Source organism: Camarhynchus parvulus, chromosome 3 (genome assembly GCF_901933205.1).
Source record: "Camarhynchus parvulus chromosome 3, STF_HiC, whole genome shotgun sequence".
Classification (NCBI taxonomy): Eukaryota; Metazoa; Chordata; class Aves; order Passeriformes; family Thraupidae; genus Camarhynchus; species Camarhynchus parvulus.
In genome coordinates, this window is record NC_044573.1 from 40,951,348 (window position 1) to 40,973,591 (window position 22,244).

General features: G+C 44.1%; 1 protein-coding gene across 1 annotated transcript in view; it reads right to left on the bottom strand.

The window, feature by feature from the left end:
* Positions 1–19,205, bottom strand: part of TRIM67 (tripartite motif containing 67) — a 39,549-nt gene extending 20,344 nt beyond the window's left edge. Inside the window, 7 exon segments of the mRNA XM_030945518.1 lie at positions 5,340–5,499; positions 7,634–7,744; positions 8,986–9,108; positions 12,902–12,997; positions 18,213–18,745; positions 18,748–18,962; positions 18,964–19,205. Coding sequence (XP_030801378.1) covers positions 5,340–5,499; positions 7,634–7,744; positions 8,986–9,108; positions 12,902–12,997; positions 18,213–18,745; positions 18,748–18,962; positions 18,964–19,124 — 1,399 coding nt within the window. The 5' untranslated portion in view covers positions 19,125–19,205.
* Between the last annotated feature and the right edge of the window lie 3,039 nt (positions 19,206–22,244).

Sequence of the window (22,244 nt, forward strand, 5' to 3'; positions counted from 1 at the left end):
TTCATCCAGTAGAGAGTTGTTGCTCCCACTTCCCAGGGGAAGGGTGAATTTTGGCCCAATGTGTGAGAGTCTCACATATTATGGGGAAGTGCCTTGGCTTCTTTAATATGTTGCTGGATATTCAAGGCTTTGTGGACAATCCATATCAGCTTCCGGCTCTCTTTGATCCAGCCTGAACTGCATAACTCTCCTAAAGGAGGGGCAAGAAGCTCCTGCCAAGCTTTGCTGCATGATGCTCTCTGTGCCTGACCTCCTGCTTCCTCCACTGGATGTGGATGGGCAGAGATTTGCCTTGATCTCAAATTCCCTATGGGAGGAGAAAAGATAAGCACTTGTAAAAACCATAGGAAAGTGCAAAGTGAGTTGAATAATCGGGTATATACTTCACAGCAACACGCAGTGGAATAGGACTAAGGAGAGATAAATATAGGCTAAGTGCCAGAAAAAAAAAGATTCAGATGTTAAATTGCAGTTCTGTCCCACTTCTTGACCAATTTAAAGTTCTCAAGAGATTTTTTGGAAGGAAAATATTAAAAATATAAAGGGAGAAATGATACTGCATTGGCACAGCAGGACCTATTAATGAGTCTGAATGATGTCCTGCTATTTTAAAAGTGCTTCATGCAGGTCACTCTTTGATAAGAAGTGTGACACTGACTAACATCTCTTGTCAACAGAGCAGTTCCCAAAACACATTGCTCAATGCATCTCATGGCTGATCAGGGTAGTCCTCTCACAGGGTACAGCAGGGCTGCTCTAAGATGTTGTCCTTTATTCTCTTGACAAGAAAGTGGCGCAACGATGTCATCCACCTTCCCAGACTAGTTTTTAAAGAATGGGACCCCCCAGAAACAGGAAAACTTTGACTTACTCCAAAACTGCAGTACAGCTCTGGAATAGCTTGAGTCACTACTGTAGCAAGTGCCTTACAAACAGTGTTAGGAGAGAAGGAGAGACCACAAGGAGCTGAGTCCATGACATAGAGCAGAAAGAACCAGAGGTAAAGCTTAAGATGAAACAGCTGTCCTTTCATTATCAGGGCAGTACAATTCATACCTGCAGAAGCAGAGAAGATTTGTGGCAGACATGTCTGGGGAATGTTCATGGTTTGCAGAAGAGGGAAGGAGTCAGGATAAGGAGAAGAAGTATATGAATGAATGTTCAGAGGTGGTACAGAAAAGTAGAGTAGCTACATATTTTCCTCTTTTGTATCTAGTACTGGTTTTCAACTAATGAACACTGCATGCCAGTTACAGCTGTGTGAACAAAGCAGATCCAGAAAGTGCATTTGCCTGTGCCAATAGCTCTAACTGAGAATATATAAGGTACACATTAAGCCAGGCATCAGAGGACAGGGATTTTGTGACAAGGCACTCTGTAAAAGCAACAGAGAGAAGAAAACATGGACAGAGAAAATTATCTGAGAAAGCTCAAAATGCCAGCAACTACTAGAGCTGTGTGTCTCTGCGGTCAGCTGGCCCAGGGAGTGTGGGACTCAGTGAGACCCTTTGATCAACATGACTGCCTAAGCATTACTTCTGCACCTATCACATCTCTGCACATGTAATTTGTTCTCAGATTGCTTCTTCTTTCTGCAAAAAAGAAAAAGAACCCTATGATCTTTATTTTTTAGATGAGCTTTAGATCTGTGCCTATAGAGAATGCATCAGTAATGTAAATGAACATGTCATCAAAGCAAATGCAATGTGATTTGTTCTCATTTTCATTCTTTGTCTACCACAGTGAATCAATGTTTACTTACAAGCATGCTTTCACTCTAAATGACCCATACAAGCTCAATGAGGTTGAATGAGGCCAGAGTTTGAAAAAAAAAAAGAAACTCAGTCATGTACTAGGCACTGATAACAATAATACAGATATTACATTGCAAAGCTTCTGGAAAAAAAAAAACTTACAGTTGGAAAAGCCATGCTTGCCCTGTTCTCCTAGATCTCCCCAAAACTTCCTTTACAGATCACTGACATCTTTAAAGCATCTGCTCTTGTCAGATCAACCAGTAAAACGACTTAATAACACCTCAACACCAACATTTGGCAAAGATTGATGACCTGGTGGTGTGCTGGCGTAGGTAAGATTGAAGAAAGAGGAGCAGATGTGAAGAGACATACACATTCTTTCTTTGTGAAAGCGGATGCTCAGAAATATGGAAGTCACAGAATCACAGAACAGGTCAGCTTGGAAGGGACCACAGGGGCTCATCTGGTCCAACCTCCTTGCTCAAGCAGGGACATCCTAGAGCACATGGCACAGGACTGTGTCCCTACAGTTCTTAAATATCTCCAGTGAGGGAGATGCCACAATCTCTCTGGGCAATCTGTTCCAGTGCTCATAGTGATAAATAGCAAAACATCACCATGCAACTGCAGCTTCTCCTTACAGTCTGCAAAGGGATGTTCCCAATCAGTTTGGGTGCTTGGTCCTGAAATGCTGAGTTGATTACTCTGTGATAGCTGTATTTCTAGATGCAAGACCATTTTGCATAAGAAAATGCAAATTGTGCATCTGAAGAAGGCCAAATCATGCCTAGAAAATTTGGTGGCCTTCTATGACAGAATAACAGCAGTGGCAGATGAGGGAAGATGATCTGGTGTCACCTACTTGGACTTGTGCAAAGCATTTGACACTGTCCCACATGACATCCCTGTCTCTAAGATGGAGAGACAAGAATTTTTATGGATGGACCTCTCAGCTGATAAGGAATTGGCTGGATGGCTGCACTGAGTTATGGTCAATGGCTCCATGTACTGCGTCCACCTCCAGGGCCCCCAGCATAGGGAGGACACGGAACTGTTGGAGTAGGTCCAGAAGGTGATCAGAGGGCTGGAGCTCCAGTGAAGACAAGCTGAGAGAGCTGGGGCTGCTCAGCCTGAAGAAGACTCCAGAGAGACCATATTGTGGCCTTCCAGCACCTTAAGGAGGCCTACTAGAGAGCTGGAGAGGGAGTTTTTACAAGAGCGTGTAGTGACAGGACAAGGGAGGATGGCTTCAAACTGAAAGACAGAGGGTTAGATTAGATATTAGGAGAAAAGTCTTTACTGTGAGGGTTGTGAGGCACTGGAAGAGGGTGCTCAGGGAAGCCATGGATGTCCCTTTCCTGGAAGTGTTCAGGGCCAGGCAGGATGGGTCTCTGAGAAACCTGACCTAGCAAAAGGTGACCCTTCCCATGACAGGGGGTTGAGACTAGATGATCCTTAAGGTTCCCTTCCAATCCAGATAATTTTATGATTCTAAAATAATGCAGAGTTGCTTGAGGTCAGAGAAGTAAAATTTCAGAAAAAAAAAAAGGCCAAGTGTCAGACTGAGAAGTTCAAATGGAAATAGACTTGATAAATGAAGAAAGATAAATACACATCTATATACTAAACAATCCCAAATACCTAGGAATGCTAGCTTGGAACTGGTCAGTGGCTTGCTCTGCTTGGGCACACAAAGGTGTGAAGGGGAGTAATGCCCTCCCTTATGCACCTTAAGGAATGCTGGCCAGGTTAACACCCCTTCCACTATTCTTTGCATGCTGTGTGCATGGTCACACTGGTGTGCTGAACATCCTGAGGGGACATCAACGGATAATCCCTGGTCAGGACCAAGATAGTTGAAGAAAAAGCCCTTCCTGAGGGCTAACCCTGCCTCTGGGGGGAAAAGCCAAGGGATGTTTGGAAGCCCTGCACCAGTTTGGGCTGCAAAAGTCCTCTCTTCTTCTCTGCCCCTCAGATTGTGTCTAACTCAGTACCAGAGCTTCCCTGCCATCTTATGATAAATGAGAGAGTAGCAGATAGCACTTTAATTCAAAAAGCACAAGTGAATCTGGCTCAATTAAAGTTTTGTAAGTCTTCAAGCTTAAAGCCAGGTGAATGTCCACAAGCCAAATACCAAAGCTGCTCTCACCTCAGGTAACCTGTGGTTAATTAGCAATCGATGTGACTAGTTTAGCTAATCTTTCCTATGTTTGTAAAGGAAAGTGGTGGGAGATTAGTATTAAATATATTTCACAATAAATATGGCTAGCATTAAATATAAACTGATTTTAAAAACACAAGTGCAGACAGCATTCAGAGGAGTTTCATCAGTGATATTCCTGCTCTCTTGACTCCACTTACCTGTCTGACAACATTTCAAAGGAGCAGTTCACAGATGCTTATTGAATAACTTTAACACAGCCTGTTTATGCCAAGATGCAAAGCATCCTTGGCGAGCAGACTCTGGTCTTTAACTGTTTGTACATTGTTTCTCCACATATCTGCCAAATTATCCACCCTAATTACTTCACCTTGGGTGTCTTAGATGCAGAATTAGGCCCAGAGAGAACACATAAGTGGAACAAAGTTCTTTATGCTTGCTCAAAACAAAAAAAAAAGCACATCTGACATCACTACACCATATCCTTAACTCATTCACTGACTTCTGGCAGACTCTATCCTGTCACCCATGTGTATAATTAAGGCTTGAATCACCACTGAGAGAAGCTAATGACATCATTCCCAGGGACCACAATGGCTTTCAAACCCAACTCTTCTATGGATCTGTCTAACTCTGATGCATTCTCAGCCTGATTCATATAAACTAACCCCATTATAAGCTTATTATGTTAATTTTCTTTTTTTCAATGTCAGTGATACATCCTGTTCATCAGCTTCTTAGTTTAGATACATTTTTTAAACTCATTTCCCTCTAGCTTGTTCATCAGAATTATCCAGATACCTGGAACCATGGAATGGTACAGCCATGGAGGTATTTTCCCCTTGTGTGGTACAGCCATGGAGGTATTTTCCCCTTGTGTGGTACAGCCATGGAGGTACTTTCCCCATTGTGAAATCTCTTCCTCGTGATTTTTTTAATTAAGATGGGCAATTTTTGCAGCACAGTCCAGATACAAGTCAAAGGTCAAAGGCTGGGGGGTGTCCCTATTCAACTGTTTAAAATTTATTTTCTACTTCAGCTGTTTCTGACAAGACAGGGTATCTTGAATTAACCATGTCAAACTTAGGAATGCTACAAAATGGCATGGAGTTTCATGCAGCTCATGTCTTATAAATCTTCAAAGCCCTACTCCGAAGAAGTTATCTTTCCAATCTTTAAGTGCATCTGGTATTTCTATCTGAGCTTGTTCAGCTCAGATAGAAATACCAGATGCACTTAAAGATTATACATGTGAGGGGAGCACACCTTTTCAGGAAACACCCAGTAACCTGAATTTGCCTGAACACCTTTTAAAACTATCCAGCAAATTCAAATAATTCCTCCTTTGGTGTCCTCACACCTCCCAGCACTGTTTCAACACATGCATGAAAAACAGGAAAAGGAAAATCATAAGAGCTCACCCCTACATTTCATCTGAATAAAATCCAGCTGGTGAATTGACTGCAGTAAAGGTTCACTATCCAGAGTCAAGTCAAACTCAGCAGACACTTTTGGCTCCAAGGCTCCTTTGACCCACTGTTCCTGAGATACCTGAACACGCTTGATTAAAGCATCTGAAATCTGAAAGAGAGTATCAGGTTTATAATGAAATGGCAGATGCACACATTAGAAATGACAGAATGCCTGTCAGATACAGCACAAAGGAAAAAGGATTAAGACAGCAAAACAGATGAGATGGGATCTGGACGTTTTGGGGTGAGGTCCATTTATGTTGCATCCTTTCATCTTGTCTTTTCAAAATAAAGCTCATATTAGGCTAGGAAAGTAAAAACTGCATTTATAAAGCCTGTTAAGATTATGTTGTGTGTCATGCCTTTGAATGCCACATATAATTCTGTACTCTGTTCTCTGATCTGCACGGTCTACTTTTGCTCTCCTGTTTAAAAAGAAGTTGCACAAAGAGAGGCTTAAATGTTTGAGTCTCTCCATTCAGCAGAGATGATTCAGTGGATGAAAGCTAAAGGATTAAAAAATCAGATGTTAGGGAAGGTGTATATTACTCACAGTGAGGGTGATAAATTGTCAGATACATTTTCACATATATGATGGATTTTCTATCATTACATCAAAACTGAAGTTAATTTTTAAAGCTTTGCTCTAGCTCAGCCCACAGACAATCAGGCCAAAAGTCAAACTAAAAGGATCACAACAGACACTTCAGGAAGTTAAATCCTGGCTCTGTGGAAATCAATAAGCTCAACTGTCCTTGAGTTCAGTGAAGCTGTCATTTGGGTATCAGGAGTCCCTGACAGTGAACCTCCTGTAAGCCACAGAGAGCAGAATTTTTTATGGGTATCACAGAGAAAGTTTTCCTTTGTTGCAGGAATTTGGAAACTTTTCCTCATTACTTTTACTGAGGACATTCCTCTCTGAGCCCTTGCATCAACAGCTCCCTATCAGTCTGTGCAGTAGGTGGAGGAGCATCCCACAGCCTCCTGCAGCCTCGGAGTCACTTACTGGGATGCTGGATCCCTTGGCCATGTCCCAATATCCTGGCTGCAGGAGTAGTTGCTCAAAGTAATGCAGTGCCTGAGTGTCTGCTGGCTGTCTTGAAAGCATCATTAGATTAACCAGGAAAAAGTAAAAACAAAAATGTTTTGTGTTTTTTTTTTTTATAAAGGGGGCTGCAAAAACTGAAGCCACAGAAGTTACAGGGAAAGTAAGCTGAAAAGAAAGTGAAGTACATATCTAGATAGGCAAGACCCAAAGGTTTTGTTTGTCCTGTAGTGCCCAGCCAACAGCCTGTTAAAATCTGTGTAACCTTGAGATTAATCTACACCACACATTCCCCTCTCCTGCTTGAGACCAGACATGACAGTAACAATCAGTCTGAAGTGTTAATAGGTTTAGGTTGGCTAATTCTCATCCTGTTTTTAGGGATGCTCTGACAAACCCTTGACATTCATGCATTCATATGTGCAGGTCATTTTGTTTGATGTACCTTTCTTTTTAGGCAATAAATAGAAACCACTAGGGCAAAATAAAGTTATTAATAAACATATAAGAATAAACAAAGCAAAATAATTTACATGAAAAAAACACAGTTATGTTTTGTCTCATCAATAGACATTTTCACTGTTTGCACCTAAGAAGCAGTATCCTGCAAATTAAGGCAATTATTGTCTAGGCCATGTTTTGCAAAGAAAAGGTACCTGGAGCTGCCACAGGTCTTGATGCAACAATCTCAGCGAAGCAAAGCTACATGCAGCCCCTTCAGACTAGATTTCCTTACAGGGGAGGTGCTGAAAGGACTCTTTTACACAGCAAAGCAAAGGGGAGAAGCACAAGGGGGAGAAGTACTACTCTGTTGAGTCACAGACCTCTCCAAATAAACCAGAGAGCTCTGTGAGGCCCTGTGTTGGGTTTCTCAGATGAGAATAAAATAATACTCTGCAAAAAGCTATCATTAACTGCATAGCATCTTTTTCTCATCCTAGATGGACGGGCTGGCAAGAAGAAAGACATCAGGATGGTGTGACCACTAACCCCCCACCTCAGTCAGGGTGCAGCAGTTAAAGCCATCTCTTTGCTGGGACACTCATGCAGTCACCAGGCTCTCTGAGTTTTTAGACAGTGCTTGCAGGAGTTAAGGTGAACCTGCCTTGGAGGTGGAAGGGGCTAATTAACAAAGCCACACATTTTTAGACTTAGCTTCAATGATTTTTTTTCCCCAGAACATTAGGAAGAAAAATACCTGTAAAAACCCAGAGGGATCATTTTCTTTGATAACTTCTAGGCAGTATTCCATAAGCCCTGTTGACTGGCGTAGCTTCAGTGTACAGTGATTTATCTGGTCCCAAACAACCTGGAAAACAAACATCAGTACAGTTCTATGACTGCCTCAGCTTGCAGTGAATTGTATAAAATTATTCCAGAAGAGACAAGGAATGGGAGAGTGTGTTAAATCTATGCTTAATTTAGCTGCCATATGGCCACTGCTATATCTCCATCAGCTTCACTCACTTGCTCTGTATTGTAAATAGCGATAATTAGCTTGGCAAAATGTTGTGCACAGGGAATCTCAATTTTCAGAGCAGATTAATTTCTCAAAGATTAGGCTTGCTTGGGGCAGAGAGGGCACAGAACATGTCTCTGCATTTGCAGTGTTCACATTTCCAGTCACACTTTCACTAACATCTGAGCTTTTAAAAAGTCCTTCACTTTAGAGGCAAACTGATGGAGTGGTTTCTCACAGATCATACCCTAACATTCTCTTCACAATTTATCATTGAACCTGCTCTGCTTAAGAACACATTGCTGGAATTAAGAAATAAAATAGCTGCATTTCATTTTTCCAGATTTTGGCCTCGATTCTGCTGCCACATGGCTGTGGACTAGGTCTAGTAGCACTGCGTTCTGTAGGACAACTCGTGACAGCTATAAAGTGCAGGGTTTGCTGTGCTGTCAGCTGTATGTCCTAAGTGCTGGCTCTTGTTAAGCAAGCTGAATGCTGATCTCAGGTGAATTTTGTTAACTGATACGTTAGATAATCCATTTCACTTTTTCCTTCTGTTTTAGATACTTTAATGTGAATGGCACCATAGTACCTCAAAATCACATAAAGATCAGCATTTTAAGAAATGTGTCTATTTAAATATTTTTTGACTGCCGCTTTGTACAACCAGTTTAGATTTCTTCTTGCCATCTCCTTTTACTGCATTTCTTTAATATATTTGAGTAGATCATGTATTTCTGGAGGTGGCTTACCTGAATTTAAAGATTTGAGGAGATATCAAAATCACAACGGTTTACTTGGGCAGAGGGTGCCAAAATCCAAACCACACAGAGGTTTCACTGATAAGCACCTCTCAAAAGATAGCCCCAAACCATAAGATAAATAAAGATTGATGACCTGATTCAACAAACTGCTGAAGTATATCCATCATTTAACGTGCGTAGCCACAGTTCCATTAAACTGCTGAACTGGAACCTGCTAAAGGAACTTTATAATTTGGTCACTAGGAGATTTCATTGTCGAGGGGAACTTGACAAACCACAGCAGGTATCTCTCAGCAGCTGTGCTGAGCTGATGAGAGGAGTGCTCACCTTCAGCTTGTGCTCACGCTCCTTGGTGACCTTTGTGAGCAGTTTTGCCTTTTGCCGCGTTAACGCATCGACCAAGGCATCGCACTGAGCCACGAGACAGGCTTCGTAATCCAACCCGTTCTCCTGCAACGAGGACAGAGTCACACACATCAGAGACAGCACCGTTTGCAGCTTAAGCTATTGCTCATACCTGCTTTTCTGCTCAGAATATATTTCCTTTCAAGACACTCAGCATTTTTGTTGCCTTTCTGATTTCATTACAGCTGTACCAGTAATAGCTGCATGCTGTAAAATGAAACAATAATATGCCATGCCACAAATGGTCTTATTTAAAATGGTCTCCTTTAAAATCATTATTTACTTTACTGGCACTTTCCTGACAGCAGATGTAGTACAACATGATGTAAATGCTAAATGTAACATACACAGTGCATACATACATAAGAGGATTCTGCTCCAATCTGTTTTAATTATCCCACTATAGCAACTTTAAAATCACTGGCTCTGTACCACAGCAATTAGAACAGAACTATGGACCAGAATCTGGTCTACTGGCTTATTACAAGGAAATTAATGAGGTACAAAGCCCTAAGGTTTGTGTATTGCTTTGAGTACTTTTTATAAAATAGCTAGCACTTGGCAGTGGAGCTATGTACTTGATTAGCTTTTAAAAAAAGAGGGAACTTTCTATTCACATTATGGTAAAATTCTTTGCTAGGCAGAAACCAGCATTAAGTATACAACACTGAGCCTTTAGTAGGCTCTGGGAACAATTTAGCATTACATAAATTCCTGGAACTGCTTCTCTAGTACCCATTCAAAGGAAGACTCTCCCTCACCTCCTCTGCTCAGAAGGAGACTAGAAGGAGAAAACTTTCAAGCTCCTCTTCCAAGCAAATGTTTAGGTGTGCTATCAGTTTTCCTCCCAAATACCCCAATTAAAAAAGAAAAAAATATCATTAAATGTGAAAAGATTTTTAGCACGTACTGAAGGAGAAGTGCCTTTTTGCTAAGACATTGTGCTCCCCTAATTCATTATTATCTCTTAGCTCTTTAGCTTTCCTCTTATTTTCTACTCATTTGCTTTGTCTTCTTTACTTTGAGTTCAAAATTTTCAGCACTGTACTCCCTTCTCTCACTGTGACCTGTGCATCCCATTCTCCAGCCAATGGAGGCAGGGTCAGTGTTCCCTGGGGAGCCCCAGTGCAGTCCTAGACCTGCCAGCGAGATGTGGGCGGGGGTTTATCCAGGGCTGGGGAGACACCAGACGGCTCAGCTCCTGCTCACAGCTTTGTCTTAGACTCTTCCTGTCTGCATCTCCCCCTCCTTGGCTGGTGTCACTCCCAGCTCCCCCTTAAGCCCATTTCCATCCCGTTACTCCTGAAGTGCTGCTTTGTGCATGGAGCCTGAATCAGTCGGTGGCTGCTGCAGTGCATCGTTCCTTTCTCTCCTCATTTTCTGCTCTCACATCAAACAGGGTGTTTGGCTATATGCCTCCTTCAAGTGAGAAAGTATGAAATTGTTACAGCAGATGGGAAAATGGGAAAATCAGATCATGACAGCAACAAGGAGAAGCAAGGAAGCAACAAGAGCAATGAGAAACAGGCAGTATCTGAAAAGACCAAGAGATATAAAAGTGATCTCAGAGACGAGAAAAGCATGAAAAAAGAGGGGTAACAACAGATCTGCAAAGCAGGGAAAGGAAAAATAGATTATGAATTTGCAAACTGCCCCAGGTAAGATGAAAGCACAGTTCCTGGTAGCTCTGGCAAACTCAGAGAGGAGATAAAGAATGTGGGTGGCTGCCTGGTCTGCAGTGCATTGAGACAGGATAATAAAATCTACATATTGCTTGCTCCTTTGTGTAAAAGTATTACTAAAATACATTTTTGCTGAGGGGTAAATGTCCATATGCGAGTGTGGCAGCCGTCATAAGATTTCTACTGTAAATAACCTGCTCTGAGAGATGTGTCTGGCTACAAACCTATGCACAAAGGCTACATCTGTTCCCCCACAAAGTAACAGTACAAGAACTGGTTTTGTCCAAACGTCAAAAGGCACAGACTGGCTCATGAAACATCTAAACCCTTTCCCCTCGAAGGGTGTGGGTGTACCAAACCTGACTACCAAGAGCATTCCCTGATACGTGCTATCACCAAAGGTGGCTCGAACATTGCATGAGAGGAGTGCAATTTGTCATGGGAGAAAACCATTCCAGGGAGCTCCTTAAGGGTTAAAGTGTGTGAGTGATCATCTTGGAGCCATGTCCCAGTCTTGTTTTACTTAGAAATACAATATGCAGCTGATTAGTCTTGCTGTTTTGGTTTGCTGAAATTTGATGTTTCACTCAGACTCAGGATGAAGATCGCCTCAACATATGAGTGTCGGATTCAGATTTGTGCCCAGACTTGGCTAAATGTTAGAGGGTACTGCTGGATAAAATTTCCTCTTCTGAGCTCTCATCTAGCATTTTAAGCAACAAGCAGCATCAAATAAATGGCCTGGTCTTTTGATCCAACTGTAGCAGCTCCCTTATGGAGAGCAATTTGGCAGTGATTTTATTGAAACACATTAAAGGATTTTACAGCATAGTCATAAATAGTCATAACAGGCCACTTCTAGGTTTCAGGAGGGAAAAATACATTTGTAATGGAGCTAGATGACTCAAGAAAGATTGGTGATAGACTACCATTTTGGATGGGTTATCCCATCCTAAAATAGCTGTTCATACCTACAGGAAGAAATGCTCTCTAGAGGTGCCTGTCTTTTCTCCTTGGACAGTGAAAGTTTAAATGAGTAGACCAGCTGAGCTACATAATTGTTAAATGGGTAAGTCAGCTGAGAGAAACCTCACACTATAGCCAAAATACAGCACATTACAAGTGCCAGTCAGTGGCTTTGCACCAGTTTCTTTCATTTAAATGTCCTTTAATTTTACCAGTTTCTCATTTTGGTGTGTTACCTTCCCCACGTGGCTGTGGAAGACTGTGAGGATGCCTTGTTAGGCTGCCCTGAGGCAACCCAAGAGCTTGGGCATCCCTTGTGGCATGAAATCATCCTCTGAGGTTTTAGGTGGAATACTTTAATGAATAAATAATAAACTTTTTGAATTTCTGCTTGGTTTTCCCTTACTAACTAGCACAGGACACAAGTGTCCCCTCCTGGACACTGCTCAGCCCAAACTAGAGTGGCACATTTCCAGGTACACTCCACAGGGCCAGAAGGACCTTGAGGTTTGTCTGACCTCCAGCACTGATGAGTCTAAATTTGATTGAAATTAAGGCTTGTGTTATTTTGGGTTTGTGCCCTCAATTACTGCACTCACTATGAGCTCTTTTTCTGACTATTAAATCTGGACAATTACAGGCATGAAAATAACTTACGCTCCAATAAATGACACATTGATTTAGCAGCAGTTCCTTTTTTTTTTTTTTTTAGTAGAATATTCCTGTATTTTTGAGTATGTGTAGGACATTCTTACAAGTACTGTAATAGGCAGGCTGACTGGATTTTTTTGCAGAAATTAGTGCATTTTTAGGAAATGTAAGATGAAAAGCTAGCAGCACATTTTGAATGTGCTAAAATGCGAATTTATCCTAAATGCCGAATTCAAGCAATTGCAGTCAGGAAGGAGCCTAGAAGCATGACTAATGGATTCAATCAAACACTAATCAACACAGCTCAGATGTCCAGTATTGAGTATCAGCTCTTTGCAACAAACAGCAAACAATCTAGAAGCTAGGAGGGGCTTGCAGGCATTATTTGATGAACAATTTTACCTAGCAAATCCATTCAAGAAAGGTCAGATGATTCCAGGAAAGATGAGAATAGCATAGGAAACAAAGTCATCAAATAAATTATTCACTCAGTTCTATTGATTACTGTATTATCAACACAGATTATATTTTACAGTTACCTGGATCTGCTGCAATAAATTTTTCAGCTGAACCAAAAATTCTTTAGCTTCCTTTGCTTTATCTGAAACACCATTTAAAGCCTGAGACAACTGTGCCTGCAAGGGAGAAAAAAGGATGAGAAAAAAGAAAAAGTTAGTGATAAAATGCAAATGTTTTTCTCAGTAATCCCTAGATTTGATTATTAATAATGTGCAAAAAGGGTTACATGTATTCCTAATTCCACGAAGTGTTTCTGCTAGAAAAGAACAGTTAAGATTTTTACTGTAATCAGATTTAATGAGGGTGAAATATGCATGTGGGGGCAGTCAAGTATTGTGTCTGCACGTTTCACTTTATTGCAGCAACTTGGTAAGTCAAACACCTTTTTATAAAACAGCTACCCACGTTTATAAGGAGGTAGTAGTCTTACACTTACACAGTAGCATCTGTCATGCTGAAAAATCCCCAAGTGCTTTCCAAAATGACACTTCTTTTTCATCCAAGTCTGAAATCTTTATAAATGTGGTAGATCCTACCAAACCTGAGATACACTAGGACTTTAAAGACAAATCTGCCTTCTCAGACTTCACAGTAATGTCCCTTGGGGCTCCAGTTTCCCATGCTCCAACTCAACAAATGGGTGAATGTTTCTGCAAAAGCTAGAAAAAACCCTTCCTCTAACTTTTGACTGGTAAGGCACATAGAATATGACTTTTTAAAGTCCACACTCTAGGCCTGACCTTCCCTTTCCTCAGCCAACACCTGAGATCTCTAAGCTGAGCCAGAGGCTTGTCGATGAACTTCGAGGACAGGAAGGAAACAGTGGTTTTGCCCCTGGCAGACCCAGTGATGCATTTTGGGGTCCCAGTGCTCTTAGCTGGAGGACCATGACTGTGAGAGTGATTAACTCCCAGTCGGCCCCAAATTTGTGCAGGATTTGCTACTCCAGATGGATCCCTGTAAGTCCAGGAGCACCAAGAGGATTCACGAAGTGTACTCAAAGAACTGGCTGGTGCCATTGCAAGGTTCTGCACCTGGGATGGAGCAACTCTGGACATATGTAAGACTGGGGAACAAGAGGCTGGAAAGTGGCCCCTTGAAAGCACATTAGTGCTAAAATCTAAATGAGAATATGCTTTACAAAATTCATTCATAACAAATGTAAAGGGAAGACACACTACTGTGCCTATTTCTCAATATTTGAATCTCTGCTATCTTCTTACACAAACCCTTGTAAATGCACAAAAACCTGAAATGATGATGTTTGATATTAACACTACAGGAGGCCACAGAAGCAAACTCCAGGTCCATGAAAAAATCTCTGTTTTCTGTGAGATCAGACAATCAGGACTTGAGGTCAGTTCTGCACAGGCTGATCATGTTTGCCAAAGTTTGAAGTTTTTGATCACACTTTCTGTTCCACTCACAGGGCACATCTGAGCCTTTGATTTGTCAAGATGACATAGAACAAGGTTAAAGCAGCACATGATAAAGCAGCTGGGGCGTAAGCACGAAAGAAATACGTGGCAGAAGCATTATATTCTCTGTCATTGACTGTCCTGACCAAATTGTCCCAGGGAGGAAAGGGTTCCTTTCTTTCAAATCAAAACCAATGTTTGGTCCCAACAAAAGTAAAACCTCCACTTTCCCAACATCTGCCCCAGCTCTCAAATCATCTCAAAGTTCATTTCTCCAAATCAGAAGAGACAAAGGCAGCATGTGGGCATTCCAGCAGCGGTAGAAAACCACCACAGATGAATTGTAAGCAGCATATATACCAATGGCAATCAGCACAGTCACTCCTGGCACACTCCCATCACAGAGAGCTGCAACAGAAACTCAGCCATGTCACTGTCTAAAGGGCTCATAAGCAAATTGATCTGTTCATTAAAACCTGTGGTTGCATTAACTTGACTGCAGCATGAAGCCAAGAAGAAGGCCAGATTTCCATTTGTGAAACCCACTTAGAGATAATAGCCTTGTTTTTCCAAGCATTTGTAAAAGATACCTTGCAAATCAGAGGAATTTAGTCATGCGCTTCTCATTAAAATCAAGTGGAGCTACATGACTAAGCCCCCAGTAAACCAACCAAGCCATAAAAAATGCCCTGTACACCCAGAGCAATCTTTCATACCACAGAAATATTTATTGTAAGCCAAACTGAGATGTAACAAGCTCCATTGACTGGAACAATTAATAACTCCTGACAAACAGTATTCCACCTGGTGTTATCCTCTCTTTAATACCTGGGCTTGCAACCAATAATCTGAGGGCTGGAGATAGATACCAAGTTTCTATTTCCACCAATTACAGGAACACAGAGATGACAAGGGTAAGTAATTGAACCCAGATGGGCAGGGAAGACCTCTGAATTCAGAAAATGAACCAGATAATGGCCATGTCCTTTTTCAACCGAACAGTTCATGCTCATTTAGCTTGCCTTCCCTCCATCTCTCTTTAGCAGCAGATTGACTATTGATTAGATAAGCTTGTCCTGGTGTTGAATTCTCATAGAGCCCACACGTTTTTGGGAACACAAGTCTTTAGGTCAGGAAATAAAAGCAGGCATGAGGACTCCTACCCTTGCCTGCCTGCCTGCCCTTCACAGACGGATCCAGCTGTGGGTGTTTTCAGCATTTTGGTACATATGTATAGTTAAGCCTTTAGAATAGGCAGAGCTGAAATGTGTCTCCCATCATTCCTCACATTTATAGGTCTGAAGTCCTACCTAAATGTGATTACAGTACCACTGTACTTGCTAAGAAGACGTGAAAGGATTAAACTTCAGCAGAAGACCAAGAGTTTTTCTAAATAACCTTGAACTGCTGGTCCAGAGGCACTTTTCAGGCAAGTGAATATAATGAAGTCCAGCTAAACCAGGGGATTTTCATAGATTTGTGCAATTGGAACCTTGTTGTCATTTTACACCAATTTTACTTTGTAGAAGTACACACAGGAGTGCAATGGGGAACCTGCACCACTAACAGGGGCCAACCAGTCCAGTCCAGCTTTGGTACCAGCAGTACAGCTGAGAGGAGGGGCACATTTCCCTGCATGGCCTGCAGCACTGCCTGGACAAGCTTTCACACTCAGTAATTTGCCACTAGGTCACTGTCACAAGGTCCAGACAAAGGAGGAGCCAAACAAAGGGCTAACACAAGGAAGGCTCCTTGGTCTAAGAACAAACCTTTCAGCTGCCTCTACCAGCTATGCCCAGAGCATCTGCAGAGAACACATGAGCCCTAAATTACCTCTGGCATGCCAGTAAATGTAAGTAATTTATGGTTTGGCCAAAGTAACTGCAGGTAATAAACTCATAGAAATTGCTGTATCAGAGAACTATTTGTAAGCAGAAGTATCTAATTCCAAAACAATTTATCTGCGTGAATGTGAGATGATGATTTAGGCTGCCTGGCTATACAGTTCCATTATATTTACTCTGTGCCAAGCACATTTTTCTGGGAAATATAATATTCACAAGAGCATAATTTCAGAGTCCCCAAATTACTTAATTTTGAGGGTGTCTTTTCACTAGAATTTTGACATTGATTGAATATGGAAATCAAGAGAAAAATAATGTTCTGTGATACCTCAGTCATAGAAAAAAATGCAGTAAAAATACCAGCCAAAAGGGTTTTTTCAATATTTGACAGTAGGAAAGAGACAAAATGATTGATTCTGAACTTTGATTAGACTGGACTGTCATGTTCCACAAGGCATCAAACAGTTTTAACTCAAGGTAGACAATAGTACATCACAAGCTGGTCTCTCGTGCCCTCCAAAACATCAGCCACACTTGAACTGTGAACTCAGACCCTGTTCATCAAAACAATTCTGCTCAGAAGTGGATTCTGACACTGGGATATGAACAGCAGCTGCAAATGTTTAATCTGCAAGAGAACTTCTCTGCACAAGCACTCATCATGTTAGGGAGGAATGACGGCTGAGCTGCTGGCAGAACATTCAAACTGAAACACCTCCAGAAGAAGTTTGTCTTTCTTCTTGGATGGGTCAAAAAAGCAGATCACCCCAAGGGGCATCTTCTTTGGATCTTAAAATAGAAAGTCATTCTTTTGTCTTGCCAAACACCTCAGCCTATCTTGTGCTGAGCCACTCCATGGCTGAGGGGTGATGACACCAGTCTTGATTTTGACCTTTCCTGCAGTGTCTGAAAGGATCTCTCTGTGCTTTCTTCACTGCTATCTGCAAGCAGAGAGTAAAAAGAAGGGAATCCAGCAGCCAGCAGAGCTGGTCAAGTGCTCTTTGCACAGCTGTGGGAGAAGTCCTTTAACCCCAATACAGCAGGAAGCTCCAAAAGATTGTCCTCAGCTGTCAGGTATTGAAGTCCCCTCTCTAAGTTCATATGTATGAACTAATCATTATTCCAGGATCCATCATTCTCAGCAAGAAAGAACTAACTTCATACATTTTTTCAACTTCTAAGGACACATCTTGCTCTTTATTCACATGGTTGCAAAGCCTTCTTTTTAGCAAGGAAAGCACGACCAAGTGACCCACCAGCTCTCCCAGACTTCACTAAACCCCTGTGTAGCCAAGCAAATGGTTCTGACCTCTCCACAAAGGAATCCAGGGAGGGGTAGGGAGCATCACTTGCAGGGAAGCATGAATCAGACAGTGACGATATCTGAATCAGAAAAGGTTTTGCTTATCCCTAGTCCTTGTCTACAATTCCTTATTTATCTTTGTATCATGAAAATCCCTCCAGCCATTACTCCTGGCTTCTTTGGGAACTGAGTGGGAGGAGACCTCTCTAAGGCCCAGGAGAACACCCAGTGTCAATGATCATCTGTACCATGCTTTCTTGTCCAAAACACTTGGGTGGCTGTGGGCCACTCTCCCTCGTTGGCACAGAGTTGTGGCAGCTTGCACAGAGTCCTGGATGAAAGGGAGGTGGTGAAAAGAAGGAACAACCACCCTGTCTCCTCACAGGTAGCTGCTGCCACTGCGAGAGCATGGGAAGGCTGAGGACAGGATGGCCAAGGATCCTGTGGAAGGCAAAAAAGTTGCTGAGATGGACTTGCTAATTCCAGCTATCTGCCTGAGACCTGGTGGAACCTCAGTGGTCAAGGTGAGGCCAGCACCAGAGGGTGTCTGGGTTTTCCAACCCTGACCAGAGGCTGCGGGCGTCAGCGGGAAGTCAGGAAGGGCCAAAAACCTAAGAGCAACATTCTAAAGGGAGAAAAGTCCGAAAGGATGATGGACATGAAGGACCTCATGTCCCACAAACTGCAACCCATTTTTGGGGCATTGGGATGAACAAACCGCAGTGCTGAGCATCACCCCAGCTCCCAGCCGGCCGTCGGGACTCACCTTGTGCTGCTTCCACATGGCTCCCAGGGCCTTCACGTCGTGCTTGTTGTGCTTGCCCTCCTCCAAGCACTGGTAGCAGACGGGGCTGCGGCAGCTCACGCAGTACATGCTGTAGTTCTCCAGGTCGTGCTCGGCGCACGTCGGCAGCTTGCGGCCGCCGCTCGCCCCCTTCCCGCCGCCGCCGTCCCCGCCGCCGCCGGGGGCGCCCCGGTGTGCGGGCGGCGGGGCCAGGCGGTGCTTGGCGAAGGGCCCGCGGGCCGGGTGGCAGCGGAGCTGGCATGCGGCGCAGTACAGCACCTCGCACTGCTCGCACAGCACGGCGGCCGGCTCGGGCGGGCTGCGGTCGCACAGCTGGCACTTGGCGGCGGCGGCGGCGGCGGCGCGGCCCTGCTGGTAGCGCTGCACGATGGCCTCCAGCAGCCGGTTCCGCTGGAAGCCGCGCAGCCCGCGCTGGTCCAGGGACGCGCTCCGGTGGCACTGCGGGCAGGTGAGGGAGGAGCTGGCGGGGCCGGCGCCCCGCGGAGCCGCGGCCGCCCCGGGGGCGCGGGCACCAGCGGCAGCACCCGCACGCCGTTGGGGGACTTCAGGCTGGGCGTGTAGGAGCCGTAGCCGCTGTCGGTCTCGCTGTGCAGGCTCAGCTTGTCCGCGTGGTCCCCGCCGCCGCCGCCCGCCGCGCTGTCCGAGTCCAGGCAGGCGGCGGAGCCCGCGGCCGCTCCCGGCCCCGCTCCCGGCGCGGCGGCGGGCGGCGCGGGCGCCCGGAGAGTGGAGCAGGGGCGGCAGGTGCTGCTCGCTCTCCGGGGTCTGCACGGCGATGGTGCGGGCGCAGGGCAGGCAGACATTGTGCGAGCAGGGCAGGATGATGGGCTCCCGGAACAGCGAGCCGCACACCGGGCACTTGAGCTCCTCTTCCATGGCCGCGGCGCGCGCTTTTGTGCGCGGGCTCCTCAGGCGGGCGGCGCGGGGTCGCCGCCGGCTCTCCCCATCCCCCGCGGCGCCCCCTCCGCCGCCTCCCTCCGCTCCGGGCGCCGGGGCGAGGCCGGGAGGGCTCCGGCCGCCGCTGCCGCCCCGCGCGGTTCAGCACCCGCCGAGCGGAGACAGCTCCGCACGGCCGCGCCGGCGCCGGGGGAGCCGCCCCGCGGCCGCGGGATGCCCGGGGCACGGACAGGCTGCCCGCCGGCCGTGGCGCGGGCACGGAGCGCCGTGGGACTGTTTCAGCGGTGGTGGCATAGAGTAATAATATATGGGGAAGGGAGGCGGGGGGCGGAGGCAGGGCAGGAGTAGGAAGGGGCGGGAAGAGCCCTTTCCAGCAAATAAAGTGGTCGCTCTCTCTACGGCTGGGAAAGGCTAAAACATTTTTTAAAGGATCTCCACGCAGCGATCTCTTCATATGTTTAAATAAAGCCATTGTTTGGGTAGCAGATTGAACGCAGGCGGGGTTTCGTTATCTCTAGTAGCCCTCTCTCCCGTCCCCGCATTAGAGGAGGATGCTCACCAACAAACTAAGCTCGTGCCTCTCCTTCTACACGGCTCTCACCATGCTGGAGCACAACCACGACGCACAAAATGTCAGGCACTGACAGAGGGAGGGATGAGAAAGGGGTTAAAAGGGAAGCACGAACCCCAGCTACGAACGCTGTGGCTGGCCGGGGTGGCAGAGCGCAGCGAGCGGGGGACGTGCCGCATCGCCCCATCTCCCAGCCCTGTGACCCCAACAGGAATCTGCCGCGAAGATAAATCAGGAATGACAGCTGAGAATTTATGAACTGAAAATAACCATCCTTAGGAGAAAGAAACCAGCAGCGGGAAATCCCCCATCTGTTTTGTTTATATATGCTTAGCGTGGATGTAGCAGTGGTTTATTTCATAGTGAAGAGATTATATGTAAGAGTGATTTCACTGATTTGTATTATTGTTATTCGTCAATCTTGTTTAACAGCCACTACCATATTAAACTCAATTCTATAAGCAGATCCTAATTTTTGTTTGTTTTAAAATGCAAACTGGTCTTTTCAGAACAGCTATTTTAAAAATGAAGAACTAAGTGGTATTGAATGAAAATAATTTTTAAAAAAGAAAAGAGAAGAAGACATAAGGGATTAAAACATCGTAACGTTTCTCAGTAAATGACAAGGGTTTTTGTGACACTGGTTAGGAAAGGGTTTTCTAGTTTCAGGCTTTGCTTTTGCCAGATTGTTAAAACGGTTGATGCTCAGAAAAGGAGGAATGGGGTCAGAGAGTAGGGAATATATTAAAGCTTCAAAATTTTTTCAGTCTTTCCTCTCTGGAATTCCTTTTTGTATCTCGCCCAGCCACTTTCATGACAAGCTGAGGAGGAAAAATCCCCAAGGGATTCAAAGCTTTGCAGCTCCCCATTTCAGGGTGAAAAGCAGCAAGTTTGGCCTCTGGCACACAGCAGAAACAGCCGTGACCCACATAAACCTGCCTGTCATCTGGCTAGGTATCTTCTTCTTTTATATGACCTCTGTGCTGAGATTGAGAGTATCTAGACTGAGTGTGTGTTTGGGCTACCTCCAGCCAGAAACCTCAGTACTGCAAGAAGTGTTCTGAAACACCACTGATTTCACAGCTACCTTATGCTACTGCATAGTAAGAAAAACCCGTGGGTGAAATACTGTTATCTTCATAGTGGCTGTTCTCTGCTCTACCATCTGTCAGCAGCAGGAGTGGATGTACTCTAAAGATTTTTTCCAGACCTATAGGGGAATCCAACTCACATATTTCAAGTCTATGTTCAAGCCATAATCCTAAAGGTAATTATGAAGGCACGGTAGCTTTTTCATGGACTTTTGCCTTCTTTCTTTACCTGTCCTGTGTGGAAGGTGACAATGATCATAACGTGCATAATAGTAGCATGAGGTCTATGACACCAGAGAAAAAATGAACAGACAGGTAAATGGTGGAAATGTAAAGGTATGAACACCAAACCTGACCAACTACCTTTTATAGCTGCTTTTTAGCTGGGGCTTGCAATTTCCAGAGTTCTAATACACTGAATTTTACATATCCATTTCCAATCCTACTCTAGAGTTTATGTAAAATCCTAGAATTGTTGGCACTTGACACAGGAAATGGCAAGAAATAAACCATCTCAAAAGCACATTCTCTTTCAAACACAACTTTTCTTCTCTCCCCAAACCTGACTTCACCTGAGAGCATATCCCTATAGTAGGTGACATTTGAAATGGAGCTTAAAAAGGTGATCTGTTCTTCTGTGTTCTGTGGTGTGACTTTTACATCATTCAGGGTCTTTTTTAACTTTCCAATTGAGTCTGAAATGTTAATGCCCAAGAGAGCTATGGCTTTGAGAGCAGGGAGAGCTATGCTTGTTTACCTGTCCTACTGGTCCCAGAACAGCCCTTGTTGCCAAGGAGTTGTAGAGTTTCAAGACAGAAACCTTCATCCCCATGGCACCAGAGACTGCTGCTGGAAGTAGCACCTACTCTAACAATATTCAGTGCTCTGATGAGTTTAGGTTGCACAGGACAAGTTCTTCTCCTTATGAAAAGTATGTCTATGTATACCTGCACTGCTGCTGATGGAAGTGAACAGTCAAAACATCACTGTAACCCTTACTACTCCAGGGGTCAGAATGGCAACTGGCCTAAGAGTTGCAAAATGTCACTGAGCTTGAGCAGACTGACCTTGGAAATTCTTACTTTTGATGAGGAACACATCCCACCAAGATGATTCCACTAACTTTAATGGAACTACTAATAAAGAACTATTTGGTCTGAGCCTGAAAGAATTTGGCCTTTACTATGTTTTGTAATCAAGGCATTATTATAATGGCTATGATCCCTATGATTTTTCATCTTTTTATGTTCAAATGAGTCTTTAATCTATTAGAGCTGTAGCAGTGTATAGATAACCTAAAGACCCTATACTGGCAGTCCTAGCTTTGATCTTCATTTTAATACTTCAGTATCACTAGTATCATCCCCTTAAACTATTTACCCTTTGTAAGAAATTATTAGCATCTTTTATATCCCCCCAATGGGGAAAAGAAAGCCA